We start from the raw sequence: 22,747 nt of genomic DNA on the forward strand, positions 1-22,747 counted from the left end.
GTACTAGGCACAGTCACAATGTCTCTTTGAATTTACATATTTTCCTTCTAACATTTTATATATACAAATATACAAGATATGAACATATTAATATGATAATAAATATAAAGTAAATATAGGACTTCAACTGCCCAGACATGAAAATCAACAGGTGTTTACCTGAACTGGGTTGACAAATTTCCCTTCGATCTTCATGATGCTAGAAGTTCCCAAGTCATCTGGACTAAGGGAGAAAGTCAATTCAGATTCTCTCTCTATAGGGATCTTCTCCAGTTTAAACTGAATGGTAGTGTTGTTCAGGATGTGAAAAGCTGCCATGACAGAGAGAAAATGACTGATTGGAAATACTAATATTTACTGCATTGTTGCTGAAGCATAGGGTATATAAAATAGAGCCCATGCATTACCCTTAGACCCAAAGGGCAGAACAGCCTGGCACCTGGGGCTATGACTAAGTGCAAACTCATAGCAAGACCAAGACCAAAACTCATAGCAAAAAGAGGTACAATATAAATTTATACACAAAAAGAAACAATATTTTTCATGACATGCTCCATTTGGTGGCTTCAAAATACGATGTTGCGAACATTAATCCAGGCCAGGTCTCTAAGCTTCTCTTATTAGCCTCCCAAGCCAGCATTTTCCAAACTGAACTGCTCATCCCTACCCAGCTTTCAATTACAGATTGATCCCTCTTACTGGACCTACATCAAAGTCAAGAACAATTATCAGGTTCTAAGTGAACATCTTTTATCCCAAGCAGAAAAAGCAATCTTTAGGTAAGGATGTAAGTAAATTGGTGAATTAACATCTGAGAACCACATATGGAGAAATTCTCAAAGGCATGAATTTCTTCACCAATAAGTAAAGCCAGGCTTTAGGGCCCACCAGATGTCTGTGGATGCCAAGACTAATAGATTGAACTGTTTGGTTTTAGCAGATCAGATTGAGGACACAAATACAGGCATTTTATTCCTAGGACCCTGGACCAATCCATTACAAAAGATGGTAGAATACTGAAAGGAAAATATAACATCCACAGACTAAATTTCATATTCCACTTTTGTCAACCCCTCCAGCTAACTTGGACTACAATATTTAACTAACAAAGATCTACAGCTTACAACTGAAAAAATCAGATGTATTTGACCAAATTAAATAATACTCCAGGGACGCCTGGGTGGCTCAGCCGGTTAAGCGTCTGCCTTCAGCTCAGGTCATGATCCCAGGGTCCTGGGATCGAGTCCCACATCGGGCTCCCTGCTCTGTGGGGAGCCTGCTTCTCCCTCTGCCTTTGCCTCTTTCTCTCTCATGAATAAATAAATAAAATCTTAAAAAAAAATAAAAAAATAATACTCCAACAGACTCCACCCTTTGAAGCATCCCTGTTACTGGGCACTCATCCAATGTTAAAGGGGGCCACTTTAAAAAAAAAAAAAAAATTCTTGTTTTGTCAAATATGGTATCCAATGGGAAAAACTGAAAACATACCAACCTGATATGAAGCATGGTATTAAAATCCTATTTTGATTTCTTAAATATTCACTGGGGATAATTCTAAAAGAAAAGGGTTTTGTTGTTGTTTTAAACAAAGTACCACATACGCTGGGTTTGGAATATTTCAACAAAGTGAGACAAAAGATTTACACTCCTCACCTTGACCTCTATGCAAAGATTCAAAGAAATCATGTCGGGTGAAATGAGCTTCCTCCTGACTGTTGGCACTGGCAGACCCAGAAGGAGAACAAAATGCCCGGCTTACTTCAGACCCAGGACCCTCTCTGCCTGTCAACTGGGTGCAATTCAAAGAATATAACTTAATGTCTTTAATTTCTACCCGCAGACGGTCACTTCTGGACTCATCGTCTCCTGACACAAAATTCTGGATGAATATTTGTCCCAAGTGTCCCACCAACAACTCAGGACTCCCGGGCTTCCGAGGAATAGACACAACAGGGGATTCAATGTTTATGTTCAAGATTAGCTTTACAGTGTCGGAATGAGACCCAGAGAGGCCAAACCCATACATTTCATTTTCTTCTAAGATAAAGGACTCCCGAGTCTTCCTTGGCGTTTCAAAGAGTGACACCATCTCACTGTACTCGGCCGTCTTGGTAGCTAGTACCGTGGTGACTTTGGTAGCCGCGCTTTTCAGCATACTTCGAAAATTTTCTTCCAGCTCATCCATGGACAACGTCAACTCCTTCAAAAATTTAGCAGAGTGGTTATAATGCAAGGAAGCCATCTTGAGGTTGAGAAAACACTCCTGTTTAGACTTCTCAACAAAGGTGAAACTCAAAGCTTCACTGAGGGCCGCATCTTCCATTCTAACAAATACAGATTCAAAGTAGCCAATGTCACTAACGATATTTTCGTAGCCTATGGAATTCCCAATGCTGACAACATACTGGTTCTTAACGTTATCTTGTGTCAAATCCATAAGCTGCAAACAGCCGAGAGAACCATTCATGTCAAATGCGCTACCCATGGAGACATTAACTTTGGTGCCACCAATACTTGCAGTCGCAATTTTTCTGCCATATTTCTCGCCATTTGCCATCCCCACTGTCCGAAGGAGCAGTAAGTTAAGCCTGTGGATTTCCACGGCAACCTCGGTGTTCTGTTCGTATGTAGCTTGGTAAGTTCCTTCCTCCCTAAAGCTTCTTTCAAAATCAGTCATTAAAGGCTGAGGACTCAAATCATCTTTTTCCTTGGGAAAAGATTTTTGAAGAAAACCAATCAGCTCCACAATTGTCTCCGGATTTAGGATAATATCCAGATTATTCACCTGTAATGAAATCACCTGAAGAGTGCTGTCCAAATTCATCGACGGGCACTCTGAACTCACAAACTGATATTCCAATTTGATGAGGGACTCCTGTTCTTTGGTGAGAATTTTGTCAAGTGAAACACCCATAGTCGATGGGTCATTCAGTGTGGCAGCATTAGTCAGGTGGGCTGCATTGGATCCAGAGACAGGAGACTGGGCCCTGCTATCCCGGAGGCTTCCTGTTGGGATATCAAAGCTCAAGTTCTTATGTGAAGCCATCAAAAGGTCAAAATCAGCACCGTACGTCTGCATCGTGTCCACCAGGAGCAATCCGTGAACGGTCAGGGAGACCTCAACATCGTAAGGCCTCTTCACAAAGTGAGCATTGGTCCCAAACACCTTGAGCACGGAAATGTACCGGCCGTTGCTCTCAACGCCAAGCTGCATGCAGTTCACCTTAAATTCGGCCAGGAGGAGCTGTGACTCCACCAGAACCTCCCGGGTATGCTGCTCCAACGTCACAAAGCTCTGGGTTAAATTCATTACTGAGTCTTGCAAACTTCCCCGCTGCCCGCCTTGTGGAAAAATCTTCTCTTTAAACTGAGTGTCCGAAGTCTTCATTTCTGGGGTGGTCAGGAGAGCAAAGCAATTCTTTAGAGCAGATATTTTATCTTCATTGATGTGGATTTTCAAGTCTGGTAGGTTGCCGGAGAGCACAGCTCCGGGGTACTTGGGATCTGAAGTATAAATCAACCGACGTTCTAACTGTAGGTGAACATTGAATTTCTCAACCACGTGGGTTGGTCCCACATCAATATCCTGGACGTGCTTCCAATTGTCCTTCACTCGTCCAACCATGATCTGGAGGTCCATAAATGACAAGGAGTACCTCTCATACATCTTTGTGCTCATTAGATGGGCCTGAAGCTGCTCTGCACTGAATCCGACCTCAGAAAACGGAGGTGTTTTCCCTCCATTGGTGCTGCTTGTCTCAGGAGGGGGGGTGTTCGGAGGTGTGGCAAGAGGCGTCTTATATTCATCATCACTAAACTGGTTCTCTTCAGATGCTAGCCCATCCCCACTTCTCCTCTTGGAGTCATCTGCAGATAAAAAAGAGAAGATTCAAAGTATACGTCTGCTCCTTTCTTACTCTTTCCTTTAATGTAATAATTAAGGAACAAGAGAGAATCGACCAACCCCAATTTAAAAAAACACAGGAATGAAAACTCTAAGCATGATATTCTGATTTTACCATTTATTCGATGTAAACTTATCTAGTAATTTTGAAATCAAAACACAAAAGAGAAAAGATGGAGGCCCGCTGACAGCGGAACACAGGTCAGGGAGCAGAAACCAACGAATGACCCACTTCCCTATCCCGTCACAAGCTGCTCTCACCAGCCATTCCTGCACCACTCTCCATCATCAGCTGTCTGTTCGCCTTTCCCTGCATTTGTCTATGTGTTCCTTTTGTTCCCCCACTAGAATGTTGCAAAGGAACCCAGGCCTCACCTGCCTTACTCAACAACACCCTGAGTGCCCAGATCAGTGCTTGCAAGCAGTAACTGCTCAGCGTCACATTCGAGCCTGACTTCACAATTCAACCCTTCTCTTCTACAGACTTCCACAAGTCCAGTCTTTTACCACTCAGTGCTGAGTCAACTACAAAATCACACCACTAGGTTCTGTCACCCACGTCTCTGTTCTATGTTTATGGTTTACAAGTTCAAGTAGGTGCTTTCTGTGGTTGTGAGATCCTTTTCTTCAGATCTAATTCCCTTTTAACATTCCCCATAGCACCAAACTTTCCCACTCCTGTTCGAATCCTCTACCTCTTCTCTTTTGGATGGCTCTTCTCAGTAAAGATAAGGTTGAGGTTATTTGATAAGCTTCCTCAACCTCTTACCCCATGAATCCTCTTTCTTCCTGCCCATCTCAAGGTAAACAATAAATATTTTTTGGATCTAGTAACAGTAATGAAATAACCTTCCAGGAGTCTCTTTTTATATATGTCCCTAATTATCCCTAGATTAAACCTCTATTTCTGAAATGAAGTTCTGAGAAATAGCGTTTCTTAAAATCCAAAATGTTGTATGAGAAATACAAATAAAAACCACAATGAGATACTACTTCACACTCATTGAAAAAAAAAAAAAATGGCTATAATCCAAAAGACAGATAACAGCAAGTGTTGGCAAGGACTTAGAGAAATTAAAATCCTCATACATTGCTGGTAAGATAGTAAAATGGTGTCACCCTTTTGGAAAACAATCTGGCAGTTCCTCAAAATGAAGTCACCATATGACCCAGCAATTCCACACTGAAGTATACCCAAGAGACTGAAAATATGTCTACACAAAAGCCTGTACACAAATGTTCATAGCAGCATTATTCGTAGTAGCCAAAAGCAGAAACAACCCAGATGTCCACCAATTGATGAATGCATAAACAAAATGTGGCATATTCACACAAAGGAATATTATTCAACCACAAGTAGGAATGAAGCACAACAAGCTACAACATAGATAAATCTCGAAAACATTACGCTAAGTGAAAAAAGTCAGACATAAAAAAACACAATTACGTGACTGCATTCATATGAAATGTTCAGAATAGTCAAATCCACAGAGATAGAAAGATTAATGGTTGGCAGGGCATAGGAGAAGGGGTAATGGAGAGTGACAGCTGAAGGGTTTGGAATGTCTTCATAGGATGATGAAAATGTTCTGGGATTAGATAACAGTAAATTGCACGATTCTGTCAATATCCCAATAACAAACCGTCCATTTTAAAAACGTATCCCAATACAGCTATCATAAAAGAAGCAACAAGTGAACTTTGGGGTTAAAATGTCATAAAAAGCCCTTTTTTTGAGAGAGAGATTGAGAGAGAATCTCAAGCAGCTGCACACTCTGCATGGAGCCTGACTCGGGGCTCTATCTCACCACCCTGGGATCATGAGCTGAGCTGAAATCAAGAGTCGTACGCTTAACCGACTGAGCCATCCAGGTGCCCCTAAAAAGCCTTTTTAAGCTTTACTTGGTTAAGCATAGAGAGATCAACCCCTACAGGGTACGTCTTCACCACCTGCATTCACACCGTACCTTGGGTATTTGTCAACAGCATTCTCCCCAGATCCACAACAACTAACACGGGATTCTTGAATTTGAAATCATCAGGAAAGATCACCTGAGGGGCAGAAATATCTAGTCGCACGGTCCACCTTTTACTCTCCTCCTGTGGAAGTAAAATAAACCAAAAATAACATAACCACAACTGCGAAAACTAAACAGCTTTACCAGCTGGGCTCAAGCCTTTCTGAAAGCCGCACCCAGGGGTGACGGGATAACTTAAAGGTCTACAGTATTAGAGCAAAAGTTTAAAACAAAAGTAGATCCCAATGCTTAAGGATCTGAGACATCATCACAGGCAAATGTTTAAAGTGGGAGGAAAAAAAAATTAGCAAATTACTGGACTGGGGTTGTCTGCTCTTTGATTGTGATGATCCATGGCTTGAGAAAGATCATGCTTCTAAATTTATAGGGCTCACTATCTCACAGTATTGTAGAAATTATGGAATTCCAACAGAGAAACTCAAATATTTTTACTTCTTCACAGACATTGCCAACCATGAACTTCCATGTCCAAGTATCTTAGTGGAAAACATAAGCTTTGACATTTGATATATAAAAAAGACACCAAGTTATAAGTGTGTTCACTGTTCTTCCCTGAAACTAAAATTAGCCTCACATACACGGATGTAGTAAAAAGCTAATCTACGTCAATGGTATCAAAAAGGAAACATCCCTAAGATAGTAAGAGGATACTAATTGCTGCCTTTGTGTTCAAACACACACATGAGAAACAAAAAACAGGACTAATTCTTCATCCCATACCACAGCCGGTACCGTCTTACTTGGAACACTGCTGCTGCCCCTTACGCGTACAGGGGCTCTGCTCTCTGAAGGGGGCCAGGCTCTCCCTCTCCACCTACCGCTGCATCTGAGCAGTGCACCTCCGGGCCGCCGTGCTAGAAACAGTTTTGCTGGACTGCTAAGTGTTTCTCCTGGTCTACGGCATCCTCGCATCAGTTGGTCACTTAGCATCACAAAGGGACTATCACACCCGGGAATCAAAACTGGGGCACCATTCCAGGCGTTTTTCTTCCAATAATCATAAGTGAAGGGGGGTGCTCTTAAGTGAAACATTTGTTTGTTTGTTTGTTTTTTTAAGATTTTTATTTATTTAAGAGAGAGAGAGTGAGAGATAGCACAAGAGGAGAGAGGGTCAGAGGGAGAAGCAGACTCCCTGCTGAGCAGGTAGCCCGATGTGGGACTTGATCCTGGGACTCCAGGATCATGACCTGAGCTGAAGGCAGTCGCTTAACCAACTGAGCCACCCAGGCGCCCTAAGTGAAACATTTGTAAATTATCGGGTCTAGAAAATGGAATAAGGACGAGTCTTAAGAGTGTTCCAAGACAGGCACAGGGAAGAAACATGGTCTAGTCCCAGCCATTCGTTTTTATTCTTGACACCCTGACTGTAAAAGCCATGAGATTTTGTTTTTTACTAGCTAAGAAGGATTTCATGTTTTAAGTGAACTTCATGTTTGCCGTTGAAACAAGCATGCTTAAGTAGAGGAGGTGAAGAACCCGACAGAGGGAATGCCTGCCCCTGCCCCACTTACGATGAAATCACCCACTAGCAAACGATCGAGCGTTTGTCGGATTTCCGCCTTGGTCTGCATCTTCAGTTTGTTATACTGTCTTCGGGCAGCTTCCGCCACTCTCAGCTCAAGTTCAGACTGATAACCAAAACCTGCAAGATTAGAGACGCACAGGAGGAGTGAGTATTTTCAAACGGCTGGGTGGAAAAGACCACTGCTACATCTATTCTCACCACACATTTCCACCGAAGCTAAAAAACCATCTGCACAACAACAGTTCCTACTCCCACCTGCGCCGGCACTGCGTATGGTAACCGGAGGCAACGACGGGGACCCTGCCATGGGGGGAAAGGCACCTAAGTCACTAGAATTTTCTTGAACCATTTTCCGAATGACCCCAGACTATTGTAAATCTTGAAAGCATACCACTACATTAAGAGAGAAAGTGGAATTTGGAAGGAAATGCCTTCTAGATTCTGTCAGGGACAGAGCAATAAGGCCACAGCATCTACGGCTGTTGTTGACATGAAGACTCAAAAACTGGACCAAAAACTAAATAGCTCCATTGTTGGGCACCTGGTGGCTCAGTCGTTAAGCGTCTGCCTTCGGCTCAGGTCATGATCCCAGGGTCCTGGGATCGAGCCCCGCATCAGGCTCCCTGCTCAGCGGGAAGCCTGCTTTTCCCTCTCCCACTCCCCCTGCTTGTGTTCCCTCTCTCGCTGTGTCTCTCTCTGTCAAATAAATAAATAAAATCTTAAAAAAAAAATAAATAAATAAAAATAAATAAAATAAAATAAAAAATAAAAATAAAATAGCTCCATTGTTATAAGGAGGGAGAGAGGGGATACATGTAGGAAACAACTATTGTTTTATCAACTTCCCTGGTCAAAGAAAGTGCTTTTTCTGCTCCTCCTATCTCAAATCTCTCCCGGACACAAAGGGAGGCATGAATAAAGCAGTGATGACATAGAGCAGCGCAAGGATGAGTTCTACAGTATTTCACGCTGCACCAAACAAGTGAAACAGACCACTGACCCTGCCATTTAGAGGGAAGTTTTTTGTTTTGTTTTGTTTTGTTTTGTTTTGTTTTGTTTTAGAGGGAAGTTCTTGAATGTTCCTCCTAAACTCACTGGCCTAAAATATCCTGGGTAGCCAAGGAAACCACCATCCTAATAGAATGGAAACAATTTTTTAAAGTATGCTAAAAGGAAGCAAAGACAAAGAAAATATTTAGGGATATTGATCCTTTTTGGAAAAGTAATTTTCCAAGGACATCTACTTTGTTTCCCTAACTAAGGACAACCCTATCCATGTGCCCTCCAAGCCTTTATGATTCCAGCCACTAGCAGGTCACTTCAATGTATAATAACCCTTGTCCAAAGCACTAAAAAGGACAAGAAAGATGTCTATAGAAAGTAACATAAGATCAAACAAACAAAAAAGTTAACCTGAGGTATGAACCTTTCCCTTGTAGAAAAAGTCTGCTACTTTTTTAATAGCCTGGGGATTATATATGATGTTCAAGGGCCTCGTGCTGACATTCAGCCGCCTCTCAAAATGGCTGTGCACTGGATTTCTCTCATACAGCATCTCAAAAACCGGGTCATCTGGGTCCGCAGCTAAAGGGAAGAACCAGAGAAAGAAAATGGAACACAGCAAAAACAATCGCCTTATTCTTGATACCCTATAAGGAATTCTGGAAAAAAGACATTTTCTAAATTATTTTCCAATTAGTTCTCATTTATGAAAATTTTATAAAACAGAGACCCTAATGAGGATTGCCTCTAATTTTCGACAGGAATCTTCAAGACTGCGTTGTTGTATTCACTCCCGTTATGGAAACCCAGGCCCCGGAAGCCTACAGGCTGACACAGGTCACACACAGGTTAACAGAGAACACGGTCTCCAAGACAAACACAGATCCACACAACAAACCGCTGGGCCAAAACAGGACACACTCCCTCTAAGACTACTGATCTGTAATCATCTTATTTCTAAAGATTAGTTTTAAGAACATACGACAAATTACCAGGGTTATGATCACTTCTGTCTGCAGATGTTGTTTGGAGACCAAAAGACTGTGAGACTCTGCCAACTTCTTTTTGCTATTAAAACATACAAAAATGCATAAATGTCAGGTGAGAGAGGACAGTTCGCCGTGCACACACTTCCTCAAGTTCTGCCCTTTGGCATCACTCTCGCTTAGCACAACCAAATCAAAACTCATCTGACATCGGATTAGAGGACTTGCCGACTGACCTCTCTCATTTGTGCCCTTTTCTAAGCTAAAATGGACTGTATGCTACTCTGCAGTCAGCGCATTTAATGAGTGATTCCTAAATGAGTAGGAAGTACGTATGGCCCTTTAGACTCTCACGCTGCACTCCCACCCTCTCTGCAATCCACACTCTAAAAAAAACCACAGATGGAGCAAGTGGCTAAATGCTCAACTATTCTGATCATATCTCTGCCAACTTAATAAGATCAAAGATCTAATCAGTAAAGTATGTTGAATATAAAAAAGATTACATATATACAGATAACTTGAAGTGGTTCTCTTGGAACTCTGGAAAAGATGAGACTTTCTATCAGTGACTTAGGGTCAGAATGCATGAAGATGAATTCCAGACAGAAGAGATGCGAACATTGACCTTGAAGTGCAGAAAATAGTGGTGCTTATGGCATTTTCTTCCAAAACAGAGCAAACCACCCCACGGCAGCTACGACAAAGGAGAGGAAGAAGGCACTGCCGTAAATGCCTCCAACATTCGCTCTCTGACAAATTAAAAAAACCTTACTGAATTCCAGTTTGTTTTTAATCAGCCCATTTGTCTCAAGATGACCAAATGTCAGAATGAACGTGAACATTACCTACTGCTTGCCTAAGACAGATCACAGTTCACCCCACCCGGGACGGAGCATCCATCCCACTGCCGTACGCACTGAATTCGGGAACACCAGGAGGGGAAACATGGTGCCCTCTGTGGCCAGGTCTCGAAGAAACAGGCCACCCAACCGGACTGAGAGCAGGGAGGAATTTCTTCGAGGAAGAGATTCTGCTAGTAGCTTCACATCTACAAAAACATCAATGTAAGAGTTGATAGTATGCCATGATAACCTGAAGTATCTTAAAAAGTATGAAATATAATGTTTTACAGAGGACGATTAAGTATCACGAAGTCTTTTTCATTGAAAGTAGAACTAAAAGTCCTATCTGCATATTGTTGTGTCTGTATAAATCTCTCTCTATATAACGACATACAGAATATTAGAAGTTTCCTCACAGAATGAATTCTAAACAGAGCATGTTACCATTGAGTTCAAGCAATCTGCTGACTCACACTAAGTTTATGATATCTCAGCTCTCACGATTATAAAGTCAAACAAACTGGCTCTTTTTTTTTTTCGGTTGTTTACCTTTAGATTACTGAGATAAATGCCTATTTTATACACCTAAATAAAAGTATATGTGAGATGTAAAAACACCAACATGTGCATAGCTATTTATGCACCTTTAATTCCAAGTCACAAACACGCGTCAGACATGGTCAATCCTCATTATTCGTGGGTTCCATGTTTGTGAATTCTCCTACTCACTAAAACTTATTTACAACCCCGAAATCCATCCTCGCGGTGCTTCTGAGGACATGTGCAGAGCAGAAACACATCACCTAATGTGCATGCTCGCAGCTAAGGGTGAACCAGATAACACTGCTCTGCCCTCGTGGTTCAGCGTGGCTCATACTGCACACACATGCCCCTCTCGTGGTCTACTGAGTGCCAAGTTGTTGGCGTTTTTGTGCTTTTTGTTGGTGATTTCATGGTTTAAAACGGCCTCCACACTGCAGGGCCGGGCCTTCCAGCAGATAAGCTTCACTCACGCACGAGTTACAGTGCCGCGGCCGAGTTCAGTATTAATGAATCCACGATGTATCCGAAGTAAGCTGCCTTTACACACAGACACGCGTGACACGGGGTTCTGTACCGATCTGCTGGTGAATGTTATGATCAGAGGCTCACAGGCACCTAACCCGGTATCTCGCCGCCCCAGCAGCGACTCAGCATTCAACCACCCTGCGCTCAAAGCAACTTGCTAGCACGTAAGGACCACAAATAAGGAGACTCGAGTGGACACGGGCGCCAGGGGAGAGTGGCAACAGCTGGGGGCTCTGCGGGGCAGCACCTGAGAACTCGAGCTGCATGAAGGCGCACTCCCCCGTCCGCAGGCCGCCCGGCTCCTGGTGCAGCAGCGTCACGGTGCCCCGCTGCAGCTGCACGTTCAGTCGGGCAAACACCAGGTCCCGCTTCGTGTACGTGCTCAGACAGGACGCATCGGCCGTGGGGTCGAAAAACTCCTCGGTGCCTGAGCGTGAGGAAGGAAAGATGTTAGGGGAACGCCGGGAAAATTCAAAAAGCACCACCAGGCGCACAGATCACAGTGATGATGACATTATTTAACAGTTTTCCCCAGGAAGAACTCCAAAGTCATGGGCAACTGCTTCATTCCTAATGTAAAACGATCCCACTGTTTTATAAGAGATCTTATTGGGGGCACCTGGGCAACTCAGTCGGTTGAGCGTCTGCCTTTGGCTCGGGTCATGATCCCGGGGTCCTGGGATCGAGTCCCACATCCCTCTACCTCTGCCTCTCTCTCTCATGAATAAATAAATTTTAAAGATCTTTAAAGATCTCATCAGCTCATTCTCCAATGAGGGAGGATGTGAAGATTCAGGACAGAGTGCAGCATAAACAGCGCTGCCCAACACCGTGAAATGCTCTACGTCTGCACCGCGGGCTCAGAAGCCGCCAACCACAGGCGCCTTTGAGCTCCACGGCTAACGTGCCTAGTGTAACTGAGGGGAAAAAAATAATGTTTTTCTTTTAATTTTAATTAATCTGAATTTAAATAGCCATCTGTTTAAAAATGGGTAAACAGGGGCGCCTGGGTGGCTCAGTCAGTTAAGCAGCTGCCTTCGGCCTGGGTCATGATCCCAGGGTCCTGGGATCGAGTCCCACATCGGGCTCCTTGCTCGGCAGGGAGCCTGCTTCTCCCTCTCTCTCCCTCTGCTTGTGCTCTCTCTGTCAAATAAATAAAATCTTTAAAAATAATAATAATAATAAATAAATAAAAAATGAAAATGGGTAAACAAATCTATAGTGTTACAAGTCAGGAAAAAGATTATAATGTGCAGGACAGTGACGGCAAAAAACACACAAAGCCCTCTGGGGTGCTGATTTGTTCTATTTCTCCACCAGTGGGCAGGTTGTACAGCAAGTATGTGACTCTGGGAGTCACTGATCTGTGTAAGTATGGTGTGTGCATGTTATGTATGTTTGCTTCAATTAAATATTTTTTAAAAATATAAATAGGTAGCCATCTGTGACTACGGCTACCATGCTGAACAGCGTGGGTGTAAAGCGTGGCTTTGGATTGATCTTCAAGCTTCAGAGTTTAAACCTTCCGACTTGCTCAGTTCTCTTACGATCGCTGCCTCTCAGCTCTGAAACTGCTCAGTATTCAAATTCAGCAATGAAGTTGCAAATGAAGTATCTCTCAAAAATTTCCTCCATCTGAATCTATGAACGCAAGACAAACTGTTTTACAAATGTCTACTTCTTTTATTTGAAAAATACCACGGGCCGTTGCACAAATAACAGATGAGTTTTTATGAGCCAAGTGTCTCCCTTCACGGCAGCCAAGGGCAGGAAAGTGAAGGCCCTTGCCCACCTTACCTAGGATCTCCTCGGGAGTCCACCGTTCGTGCTGCTCTGCTGACAGCCCCTCGACCGGTCTCCCCTCAGGGCTCTGCTGCCCATACCAGCCACCCCAGCCAGGAAACCAGGACTGAAGGTACTGGAGCATCCCACTGCCTCCACTGGTCTCTGGGTCCCCAGGAGAGTCTCCTGGAGAATCCAACTGAGGCTCTCGTAGGCTCTGCGTCAACCAGAAACGAACAAATATGAGTCTCCAGAGACAGAAACAAGCTGTGATGTGCCACTGATTCTTCTCTGTCCCCCCGAGAAGCACAGCACATCAAAAGTGAGCCACTCTGAGCGTGGCGGGTCTGAGCGCATCTTCTCACGGAGGATTTCTTACCTCCGCCAGTTCTTCTTGTTTGTGAAATCGTTCATGAACCAGTTCACGTAAAATCTTCAATTCCTCAAAGCTCTGTTCCTCTTCAATCCGACGCATCTCTTCCTGTTTGGGTTAAAACAAAACAAACAAAACAGGTCTTAGAGCTCCAGAGAAACTGGACACCTTCACAAACCCCTACAAGTACTGGGAGGGAACCGATCTGCCTCCCCACGTACCCACTGGAAGCCAAGAAACAATGAAGATAACAGTCCCCTCACCCTGTCGTCTGCATGCAGCAAGCCTCCTTTCAGCTTGCTGAAGTATTTGTCGGTGTAAGACACAGCATCGCGGGCCCGGTGTAACAAGAAGTCCCAGGTACAACGCTTCCTCTCCTCTCTGATTTCATTCAGGTTAGCATTCAGAGCAAAATACCACCATTCTCGGCAGCTGAGATGTTTCATAACAATGTTAATTACTTCTTACACAAAAAACTTCAAATAATAGATTCTCAACTTAGGCATCATTAATAATATATTACTCGATTGGTGTGAATTACCCATAATATCAGTCCTGTCCACTGACAGATAATCAACTGGTGACTACAAGGTAAAGACTATCTTAAGATAACTGGCAAGGATTTGGATACTAAAGATTTTAAATGGCATACTTCAGAAAAGTCATGGAAATACACAGGATCTTTAAGTTTTTTAATATATTGGATCGGTCAAGTCTATTACTGCAACAGGAAAAGATTCGTTTTTGCTACAGAAGTTATAAGGTGTACTACGGAAGTGCTGCCCAAACAGCACGGGAGCACAGACATAGGAAAGTAGGTTCGGAGAGCACTACGAAGTACTTCCTACACAGTCAGATCCCACCGGAGCAACACTGGTCTACTTGCTAAGTGAGACCGAGAGGACCTTAACTCCACTGCACTCCAGCTGAGAGTAAACCCACACCAACGAAATATACAGTAAGAACGTCAATGCAGGTCAACCACAGAAATGACATTTTAAAGGCCAGAAAAATCAACTGTATTTTAGCTCCAGCCACGTGCCAGGGACAGTGAGGCCCATTTCTGATCCACAGCCAAGGACAGTCATGCTCTACAATGCATCTCAGAGGCACAGGTCGCTTGCAAGCCCTTACTTCTCAGACACGGCCACTTTGGGCTTCCATCTTCGGAACTTCACCTGCCTCTCCTTTCGTTCCAGCTCCTTGAGGAATTCCATGATTTGCCGGTACTGCAGCTTTTCAGCAGAGGTTAAGAGAGAAAAACCAGGTTAATGCTGACATGTTTCTTTTACTCAGTTAACACCCGTCTCTACCGAGGACAGTTCGTAATGGTCAAGCCACTGAACGGAAATCCAGTGTGCACTGGAGACCACGTTTCAGCATCGCATGGCACTTCTCTCTGACCACGGACGGTGAAGTATTCATATTTACTGTATGTCCTGGCCTCTGCTCAGCGCTTCAAAACCAAATCAAAACTAACCGGACAGCAACCCAGTCCAACCGTATAACGCACAGTGGGTGTTACACCCACCACAGTACTGGTCTCACAGGCACTTTCTTTTCCCCTGGGGTGCTGTGAAGAGTATCAAGACCCTTCTATCACTGTGCTTCCTTCGCCCAGTTACTGGTCCCACAGAGAGAGTATAAGCCACTGGGTGGAAAGAGAGTACCTGAGAGAGTTTCAAGGGGATGGTCTCCAGATGAATATCGCACTCGATCCGGGGAGTGTGCCGAGACCTCAGAGGCTCTTTGGAGCAATTTCTCTTCAAAAGAGCGGATGCACACACGGGCTCCAGGATGTAGTGATGATCGCGGCTCTCCATGCTCTTGTCCATGGCCTCCTGAGTGTCACAAGAACGTCTGTCATTATGGCAAATGTTTTCAGGATCAAGTCACATGCTGGTATGTTACCGAATTTTACCGCCTATTACCTCAGAATCCCAAACAGGACAAAACTTGTAGCATTTTTAAAAATTTTATCTATATTTCTTATTAGGTAAAACATTCACATGGTTCAAAACTGAAAGGCAAAAACAGGTGAAATATCTCCTTCCGACTCCCATCATCCAGCCACCCAATTATTCTCCCCAGAGGCAACCAGTAATACCAGCTTCTTCTGGAGAGTGCCAGAGGCTTTCTGCATATGTTCAGACAGATCCATGATTTTCTGGTTTTTTAACCAGTCTCACATAAGTGGTACATACGCTCTTACCTCAGTTCTTTAAACTTAATGCTAAATCTCAGAGACTATTCCATATTCATCATAAAGATCTTTGTTCTTATTTTTTATAACTGCATACAGTTCTTCTGTATCATGTACAGTATTTATTTAATTGAATTGGCAAAACAAAACCGTTCTGTACAACAGCATGCAAGCCAAAGAAAATCTTAGGTGAGGGGAAAAGTCCTTTTTCTGCATTCTACTTAAACCACCTACAATTTCTTTACCAAGAGATTAAACTCAGAATTTTTTATGCTTCACAAACAGTAATACTTTATGCCCCATGATTTTAATGCCTTTCTAAGTATTTCCTAAAGGAATACCACCAAAGGTGAAGTTTCACTATACATAGAATAAGAAAGCTCTTCTTTAAGAGTCAGAGCTGGTGCTTTACTCATTTAAAATCTGGACATCAAGTTTGCGAGATGGCTTAAAGAATACGTAACTAGAGTATTATATTAGGTGTATACCATGGAACACTATGCAGGAGTCAAAAGCAATGAACCAGGAATATAAACAGCAACATTAATCCATCTTAAAAACACAGTTTTAAGTGAGAAAAAGAAAACAAAGAAACCTAGAATGCAATACAAACATGAAACATACATAAAACACTATTTATTGTTCAGAACTACATGCATATCAAGTACCTCAAGCAAACCCACTTGAGAATGGATGCCCTTGGAGGAAGACGGGCATGGGAATGGTGACCAGAGCCACAGAGAACAGAAACCTACGTGGCGGGAGCCCCACACTCTTCACTTCTGTACTGTTACCATAAAGCCTTCTGCCAGAATCATACCTGTAACTCCACCTGGGGCAAATCCCCCAACAAAGTGCAATCGACATCCCAATAGACGCTAAACTCTGCCACATCTAGTTGCTTTTTCCGCATTAATTTCTGTACCTGAGGTAAAACGGGAAGAAAAAAACATGACTCTCTGTATTCACAAACTTATTCATTCATTCAACAAACCATTTCTGAGGAGGCACGCATCAGCACTTTGCAAGATGCTGGGGATACAAAAGTGAATTAAAACACAGTTTTGCTCTTACAGTGTTCAAAATCCAGCTAACTGGGGATACAAACATGCAACAATTTCAACTAAGCAGAGGGAAGCAGAAGAAGAATACCTATGATGCTATGAGCAAACAAAAGAGAAAATGTCACTGCATGGATGAGCATCAAAAGATGTATACGGTTCCAGCACAGGGCAGGGTAGGAGGGAAGGATGGGGACACACGTCGAAGTGTTGGGCCCACCATACAGAAGGCCTGGTGTCTCCAGAGGACAATGACTACATCTGTGTAATGGGAGCACTGTACTCATGGTGTGAGGGCAGGATTGGTACACACATTTGGAGTGGGGAGTTAAGTGCTGACAAAAGCAGCTTGGAATGCTCCTAGGTATCCTGGGTTAAGTAGTTTCCCTCCCCCCAGAAATTCATGTCCTCCTAGAACCTGTGAAGGGGACGTTATTGGAAATAGGGTCTTTACAGATGTAATCAAATTAAAACGAGGTCATACTGGATGAGGGTGGGCCCTAATCTAATGACTGGGGTCCTTCTAAGAAAAGAAGGCAGACACACAGGGGAGAAGACCATGGGAAGACGGAGGCAGAGATGGAAGGGATGCATCCACGAGCCAAGGAACGCGAAGGCAAACACCAGAAGCAAGGAGGCACGGATTCTCCCTCAGAGCCTCCAGACGAAACCGGCCCTGCAAACACCTTGATTCTGGACTTCAGGCCTCCAGAACTAAAGAGAATAAATTTCTGTTGTCTTAAGCCATCTCATTTGTGGTGATTTGTTGTTAAGGCAGCCCTAGGAAGGGAAGTTTATGCCGCACTAGGGAGTGTGGACTTCACACTTCAAGGGCCCTGGAGCCGCTGCGGGGCGTGCTGCGGGCATGCCACCAGGCTCAGGGACGTGTCTGAGAAACAGGACTCTGCAACACTGCAAAGTGGAGCTTCCCTCCTTCGTGTGCTAGAGAAAAAGAGTCGTGAGTGTATCAGGAAATAGACAAGTTTATAGGTTCAAGTTACATTTAGAAATATCTGGCTCCCCACCTCCAGCCCCCAGCAGCCGCATGCATTTGCCCCAGCGTCCTGGCCAAATGATTCCTTTTTCCTATGTGTGCCGTGATGTGGAAGAAACTAGGAAGCACTGGGTTACAAAGAATCAAGGGCCTGGGATGGAAGCAAGGAAGTCATGAAACAGGATGTTTTATAAGCCCAGGCCAAAACTTACAGGATCCTGAAGCAAGGCAGTCACAGTGAGGATGACAGGAAGAGACACATTTGAGACATTTTGCAAGGAAAACTGGCAGGATGCTGTGAGCAGATGGATAGAGGTTGAAGAATAAGAAGCAAAAGGTTGAGCACAGGCTTGGGGAGCTCAGCATACTGTCTAAGAACACATGCTCTGGAGCAAGAGGGGCAAACTTTCTGCCAAGGGCCAGGGAGTACTCCTATGTACTCACAGGCTTCGTGGACCGTACAGTTTCTGTTGTAATGACTCAACTCCGCCCACTAGAGCACATAAGCAGCCTTGAATAATATGTAAATGATGGGTGTGGCCGTGATCCAGTCATTCTTTAGGACAAAAACAGGGAGTGGGGGGGCTTTGCTCTACGGTCCACAGTTTGCCAACCCCCACTCTGCAGCTGGTCCATGTGGGTTCAGACCTGGCTCTGGCACTCCATCACTCTGCACCTTAGTGAGCTTAGCTGCATGTAACATGAGGCTAACGGCGGTGGTGAAAAGTACTGAGAATTCAATGAAGTAAGTCAGGTAAAGTGCTAAGAACAGTGCCTGGCATATAAAAGGGCTCAAAAGATGTCAGTTTTGTTTGTTTTAACATTCAGTAACATGTTAGAGAATAAATGGGAAAAGTTGGTTTCAGGGCCGGTGGAACATAGTGGGATAATTTTGCTTATGACAAGCCTAAACCGCCAGAGGTGTCCCATAGGCAGTTAAAGACCATGAACAAGAAGGTCAGAAGAGAGGTTCAAGACATAGAGGCACCAACAAACATTCCCAGGGCATGGCTGATTCTATGATACAGAACGAGCTTCCCCCAGGAGTACACATAGCATGAGAAGAAAAGCAAAGCTGAAACCCGTTCTATGACTCAGTTTCTTCGTGCATAAAATGAAAGGGATAACATCAACATTTAACGTATGAGTAAAATAACGAAAGGTCAGAGAAAATTGGCCAATTCCCGACTTTGGCAAATTAATCTGTTGACACAAACAAGAAACATACATTCCCACCAAACAACATGGTGAAAAAGAATGCAGCCTCCTGTACGGAACATGAAATGACCAAAGGCAGAGCCCCATATTCCCGAGAACCACTGCTTTCTTCCTAGGTTACAGGCACAGTTCATACTCACAGGCTCATTCACAGCATTCTGCACGGACACATTCTTAATACAGATGCCAAATGCAAAAGGATGGGACGGATTGGTAATACCATCTTCGAAGCGCAAATGGACATCTTGAATTTTTAACTGCAAAGGAGAGAACAAAAGAAAAGGCATTTAGACATGTGCTATAGATAGAATACTACAGGCAGACGTCAAACTGCCCTTGAGCATTTAAATAAGTCACAGCAGGCAGTTTATACAAATGCTTACAGCACACACATGTCCAATGCTACAAGAATTATAACCATAATCCTGAGAGCTATAATCACAAATGACATGAATGACATTTATTTGTGATTGGTGCTACCTCCAGAGAAGAGCTACAATACTTTCATTAAACCATTTCACAAGATCCCTTTAAAAAACACTAAAAGAAATACTGCTGAATCTAGATAACTGGCCTGCCCTCTCTTACGATATCTTAATCTTGCCTCTGTGTCCCCACACCTAGACACAGGAACACCAGCAGGATACATACACTCTGTACTCATTTATTTCCCCTGGCCCCTGGAGGTGGGCTACAGAAAAGGCACTCTGCTTCAGTGAATTAAAAATTGTAACAGAAAGTGAAAAGACAACCCAAGGAATGGGAGGAAATATTTGCAAATCATGCATCTGATAAGACACTAGAATCCAAAATATATAAGGAGTTCTTGCGGCACCTGGGTGGCTCAGTTGGTTAAGCATCTGCCTTCGGCTCAGGTCATGATCCCAGGGTCGTGGGACTGAGCCCCACATCGGGCTTCCTGCTCAGTTGGGAGCCTGCTTCTCCCTCTCCCTCGGTCCCTCCCCGCTGCTTGTGCTCTCTCAAATAAATAAATAAATAAATAAAATCTTTAAAAACAACAACAAAATATATAAGGAGTTCTTTCAACTCAACAATAAAAAAAAAAAATCAATTTTTTAAATGGAAAAGGGATCTGGATAGACATTTCTCCAAAAAAGACATGCAAGTGACCATAAGCATATGGAAAGACGTTCAACATTAGCCATTAAGAAAATGCAAATCAAAACCACAGCAAGGTAGCACCTCTTACTCACTAGTGTGGTTATTATCACAAGATAGACAATACTAACAAGTGTCGATGAATATGTGGAGAAATGGAAACGTTCCTACATCACTGGTGAAACTGTAAAACAGTGCAGCCTCTTTGAAAAACAGTTTGCCAGTTCCTCAAAAAATTAAACACATAGTTACCATATGACTCCAACAATTCCACTCCCAAGTATATACTCAGGAGAACTGAAAACATATATTCACACAAAACCATATACATGAATGTTTACACCAGCATTATTCATAACAGGCAAAAAGTGGAAACAACCCAAATGTCCATCAACTGAGAAGCAGATAAACAAAATGTAGTATATCCCAAAAACCACAAAACCTCTCGGTATGAGTACTCCATTCAACCTCCTGCACTGAGAGATGTGACCACATTTAACACAGCTTCTAGAAGCTTAAGCCTGCGTCCCTGGGACATTCCAGCCTCATTCTGAGTTCCTGTCTGGAAAAGCTCAGGGCTGTTTTTTCTAGCCAAAGCCTGACAATAGGTCCCTGACCTCCCTTTCTTAGAGCATTTACCAAAAAGGGCTTACAATTGTGAATCCTTTCTCTGTCCCTATGAGATGTGTATGTATCTCCTATAATCAAGGACTTGAAAGCCATTCCTTTGAAATGTAATCATCAGGAAGGACAGGGCCTTGCCTCTCAGTCTGTCTCTGTGGGAGCAAAGCAGCCCAGCTAGCAGATATAGCTGGCCTTATCACATGGACACGGACCCTTTGTCATTTTTCACTTGAGCCCTCCCCCACGGGATCCCCTGCCTCACTCTCCCTTGGAAAGGCCCTGTCACTTCTGTGTAATTTGGAACAGAGCTCTGTTCTTTCCGCTTCTGTCAGCAGTTACTGAATAAAATCTGTTCTCACCGCTTTCACTAACATTCAACTTTGTTTATCTTTGACAATCCATATCTTTGACTGAATACATTATTCAGCCATAAAAAGGAATCAAGTACTGGTGCACACCACAACATGGATGAAGCTTGAACGCATTATGCTGAGTGCAAGAGCCAGACACAAGGGTCCTCACGGTGTACGATCACATGGATATGAAATGTCCAAAATAGGCAGTTTCCATAAAGGAAGATTAGTGGTTGCATGGGGCTAGAGGGAGAGGAGAAATGGGAGTGGCTACTAAGTGGGTATGGAGTTTCTTTTGGGGGTAATGAAAGTGGTCTGGAATTAGGCAGTGGTAACCCAGGCACTTTGCAAACACACTAAAAAAACACTAGAGTGTACACATTAAAACTGTAAACTTTATGGGATGTGAACTAAATCTCAATAAAGCTATTAGTAAAAATAATGATGATGAATTATTTAAAATCAATGACAGCTAAAAAAAATAATAAAATTGCCTGAAACAGAATTCAAAGCACTCACCTCAAATGCACCAATCTCTTTGTCAACGTAACGACAGTTATGAAACCAACAACCTCAGACTGCATTTTGGGGGGCAGTAGTATACCTTGAAACCATTTAGCCTGTGTCACCTTGACACTGCAAGAAAACCCCGGAGGTACTACGTACAGGCTCACTCTTATGGCACTCATAAAAATGAATGTGGACCCTGATCTAGTTTTTGAGGATGAAACAAAATTGTAATTAAAGCAGAAAACGTGGCCAACAGCCCTGACACTGTAACTCCTCAAACCGCCACCAGATCCATCAGTGAGAGATTAAACACCTCCGTGGGCTGCTCACAATTCACTATATAATCAACCAGAAACCATGTATTCAACCTCTCTCGCGTTACAGATGAAGAAACCGAGACAGAGAGGTGAAGTGAAATGCCCTGAAATGATCAGTCATGAAGGTTTAGGTGACCCAGCTTCTTAGGAGATACATCCTTTTAGCAAGTAAGAGTCCAATGTTCAAAAACAAAGTGAAATATGAAAGGAAAACTCCTACTCACACAAGCTGACGCAAGAAAAACCTGTTTCTGCCCAGAGCTGGAGACTTGCTTTTCAGGTTTTCCTTTGGTACTGCCTAGAAGAGGGCACACCTGAGCAGTCGGCCAAGGCTCTGTACACCCCATTCCAGTTGAACCCATGAAAAACAAGGTACTAAGAAGCGCAACACAGTTAAGCCTGAGAAGTCCCTGTCATGTTCATACTTTATAAAAGTCAGGAGGACTTACTTCAATATTCTCCACAATTCTCGTAATTACGGAGGCGGTAACTGAATACCAGTAGGATTCCCCCTTCCGCTGGCGTTCATTCTACAAAGGAAAGAGCCGGAGTTAGCCGAATCCAGTGCTCTGCTCATTTCATCTGTCTCACCGCAGCTGGTCTGGTGGCCGAGGGGGTGTGCCTTGCCTTCCATCTGTCCTCCAGGGCTTGAAGCAGAGCCTTCTTGCGCTCCCTCTCCAAGAGCTTCTCCTTCTCATCATTGAAATCCTCTAGCTTTTCAGGGGATCCGATTAAGTGAAGGCTGGAGATGGAGATCACCCAAGGGTCCACGTGGGGGCGATAAAAGGGAATCTGAAGAGTTACCTTCCCAATCAGGCCTG

At 43.5% G+C, this 22,747-nt stretch overlaps 1 protein-coding gene across 6 annotated transcripts in view; it reads right to left on the minus strand.

Moving 5' to 3' along the window:
- The window catches only part of VPS13D (vacuolar protein sorting 13 homolog D), a 248,115-nt gene that overhangs the window by 213,085 nt on the left and 12,283 nt on the right, over nucleotides 1–22,747 (minus strand). For 4 of the 6 annotated variants that reach the window (XM_032393396.1, XM_032393388.1, XM_032393379.1 and 1 more), the window contains exons 4-20: nucleotides 22,554–22,744; nucleotides 22,376–22,456; nucleotides 19,144–19,260; nucleotides 16,551–16,655; nucleotides 15,198–15,368; nucleotides 14,662–14,762; nucleotides 13,791–13,959; nucleotides 13,534–13,635; nucleotides 13,170–13,371; nucleotides 11,620–11,799; nucleotides 10,380–10,510; nucleotides 9,466–9,541; nucleotides 8,885–9,055; nucleotides 7,458–7,588; nucleotides 5,875–6,007; nucleotides 1,657–3,870; nucleotides 160–311 (exon numbers count right to left, since the gene is read on the minus strand). In XM_032393396.1, the coding sequence (XP_032249287.1) occupies nucleotides 160–311; nucleotides 1,657–3,870; nucleotides 5,875–6,007; nucleotides 7,458–7,588; nucleotides 8,885–9,055; nucleotides 9,466–9,541; nucleotides 10,380–10,510; nucleotides 11,620–11,799; nucleotides 13,170–13,371; nucleotides 13,534–13,635; nucleotides 13,791–13,959; nucleotides 14,662–14,762; nucleotides 15,198–15,368; nucleotides 16,551–16,655; nucleotides 19,144–19,260; nucleotides 22,376–22,456; nucleotides 22,554–22,744 (4,427 nt within the window). Of the gene's footprint in view, nucleotides 1–159; nucleotides 312–1,656; nucleotides 3,871–5,874; nucleotides 6,008–7,457; nucleotides 7,589–8,884; nucleotides 9,056–9,465; nucleotides 9,542–10,379; nucleotides 10,511–11,619; nucleotides 11,800–13,169; nucleotides 13,372–13,533; nucleotides 13,636–13,790; nucleotides 13,960–14,661; nucleotides 14,763–15,197; nucleotides 15,369–16,550; nucleotides 16,656–19,143; nucleotides 19,261–22,375; nucleotides 22,457–22,553; nucleotides 22,745–22,747 lie in introns of those variants that run through there. The other 2 variants (XM_032393384.1, XM_032393405.1) reach the window with 2 other exon arrangements.

This window comes from Phoca vitulina, unplaced genomic scaffold, assembly GCF_004348235.1.
Source record: "Phoca vitulina isolate PV1807 unplaced genomic scaffold, GSC_HSeal_1.0 scaffold2, whole genome shotgun sequence".
NCBI classification, from domain to species: Eukaryota; Metazoa; Chordata; class Mammalia; order Carnivora; family Phocidae; genus Phoca; species Phoca vitulina.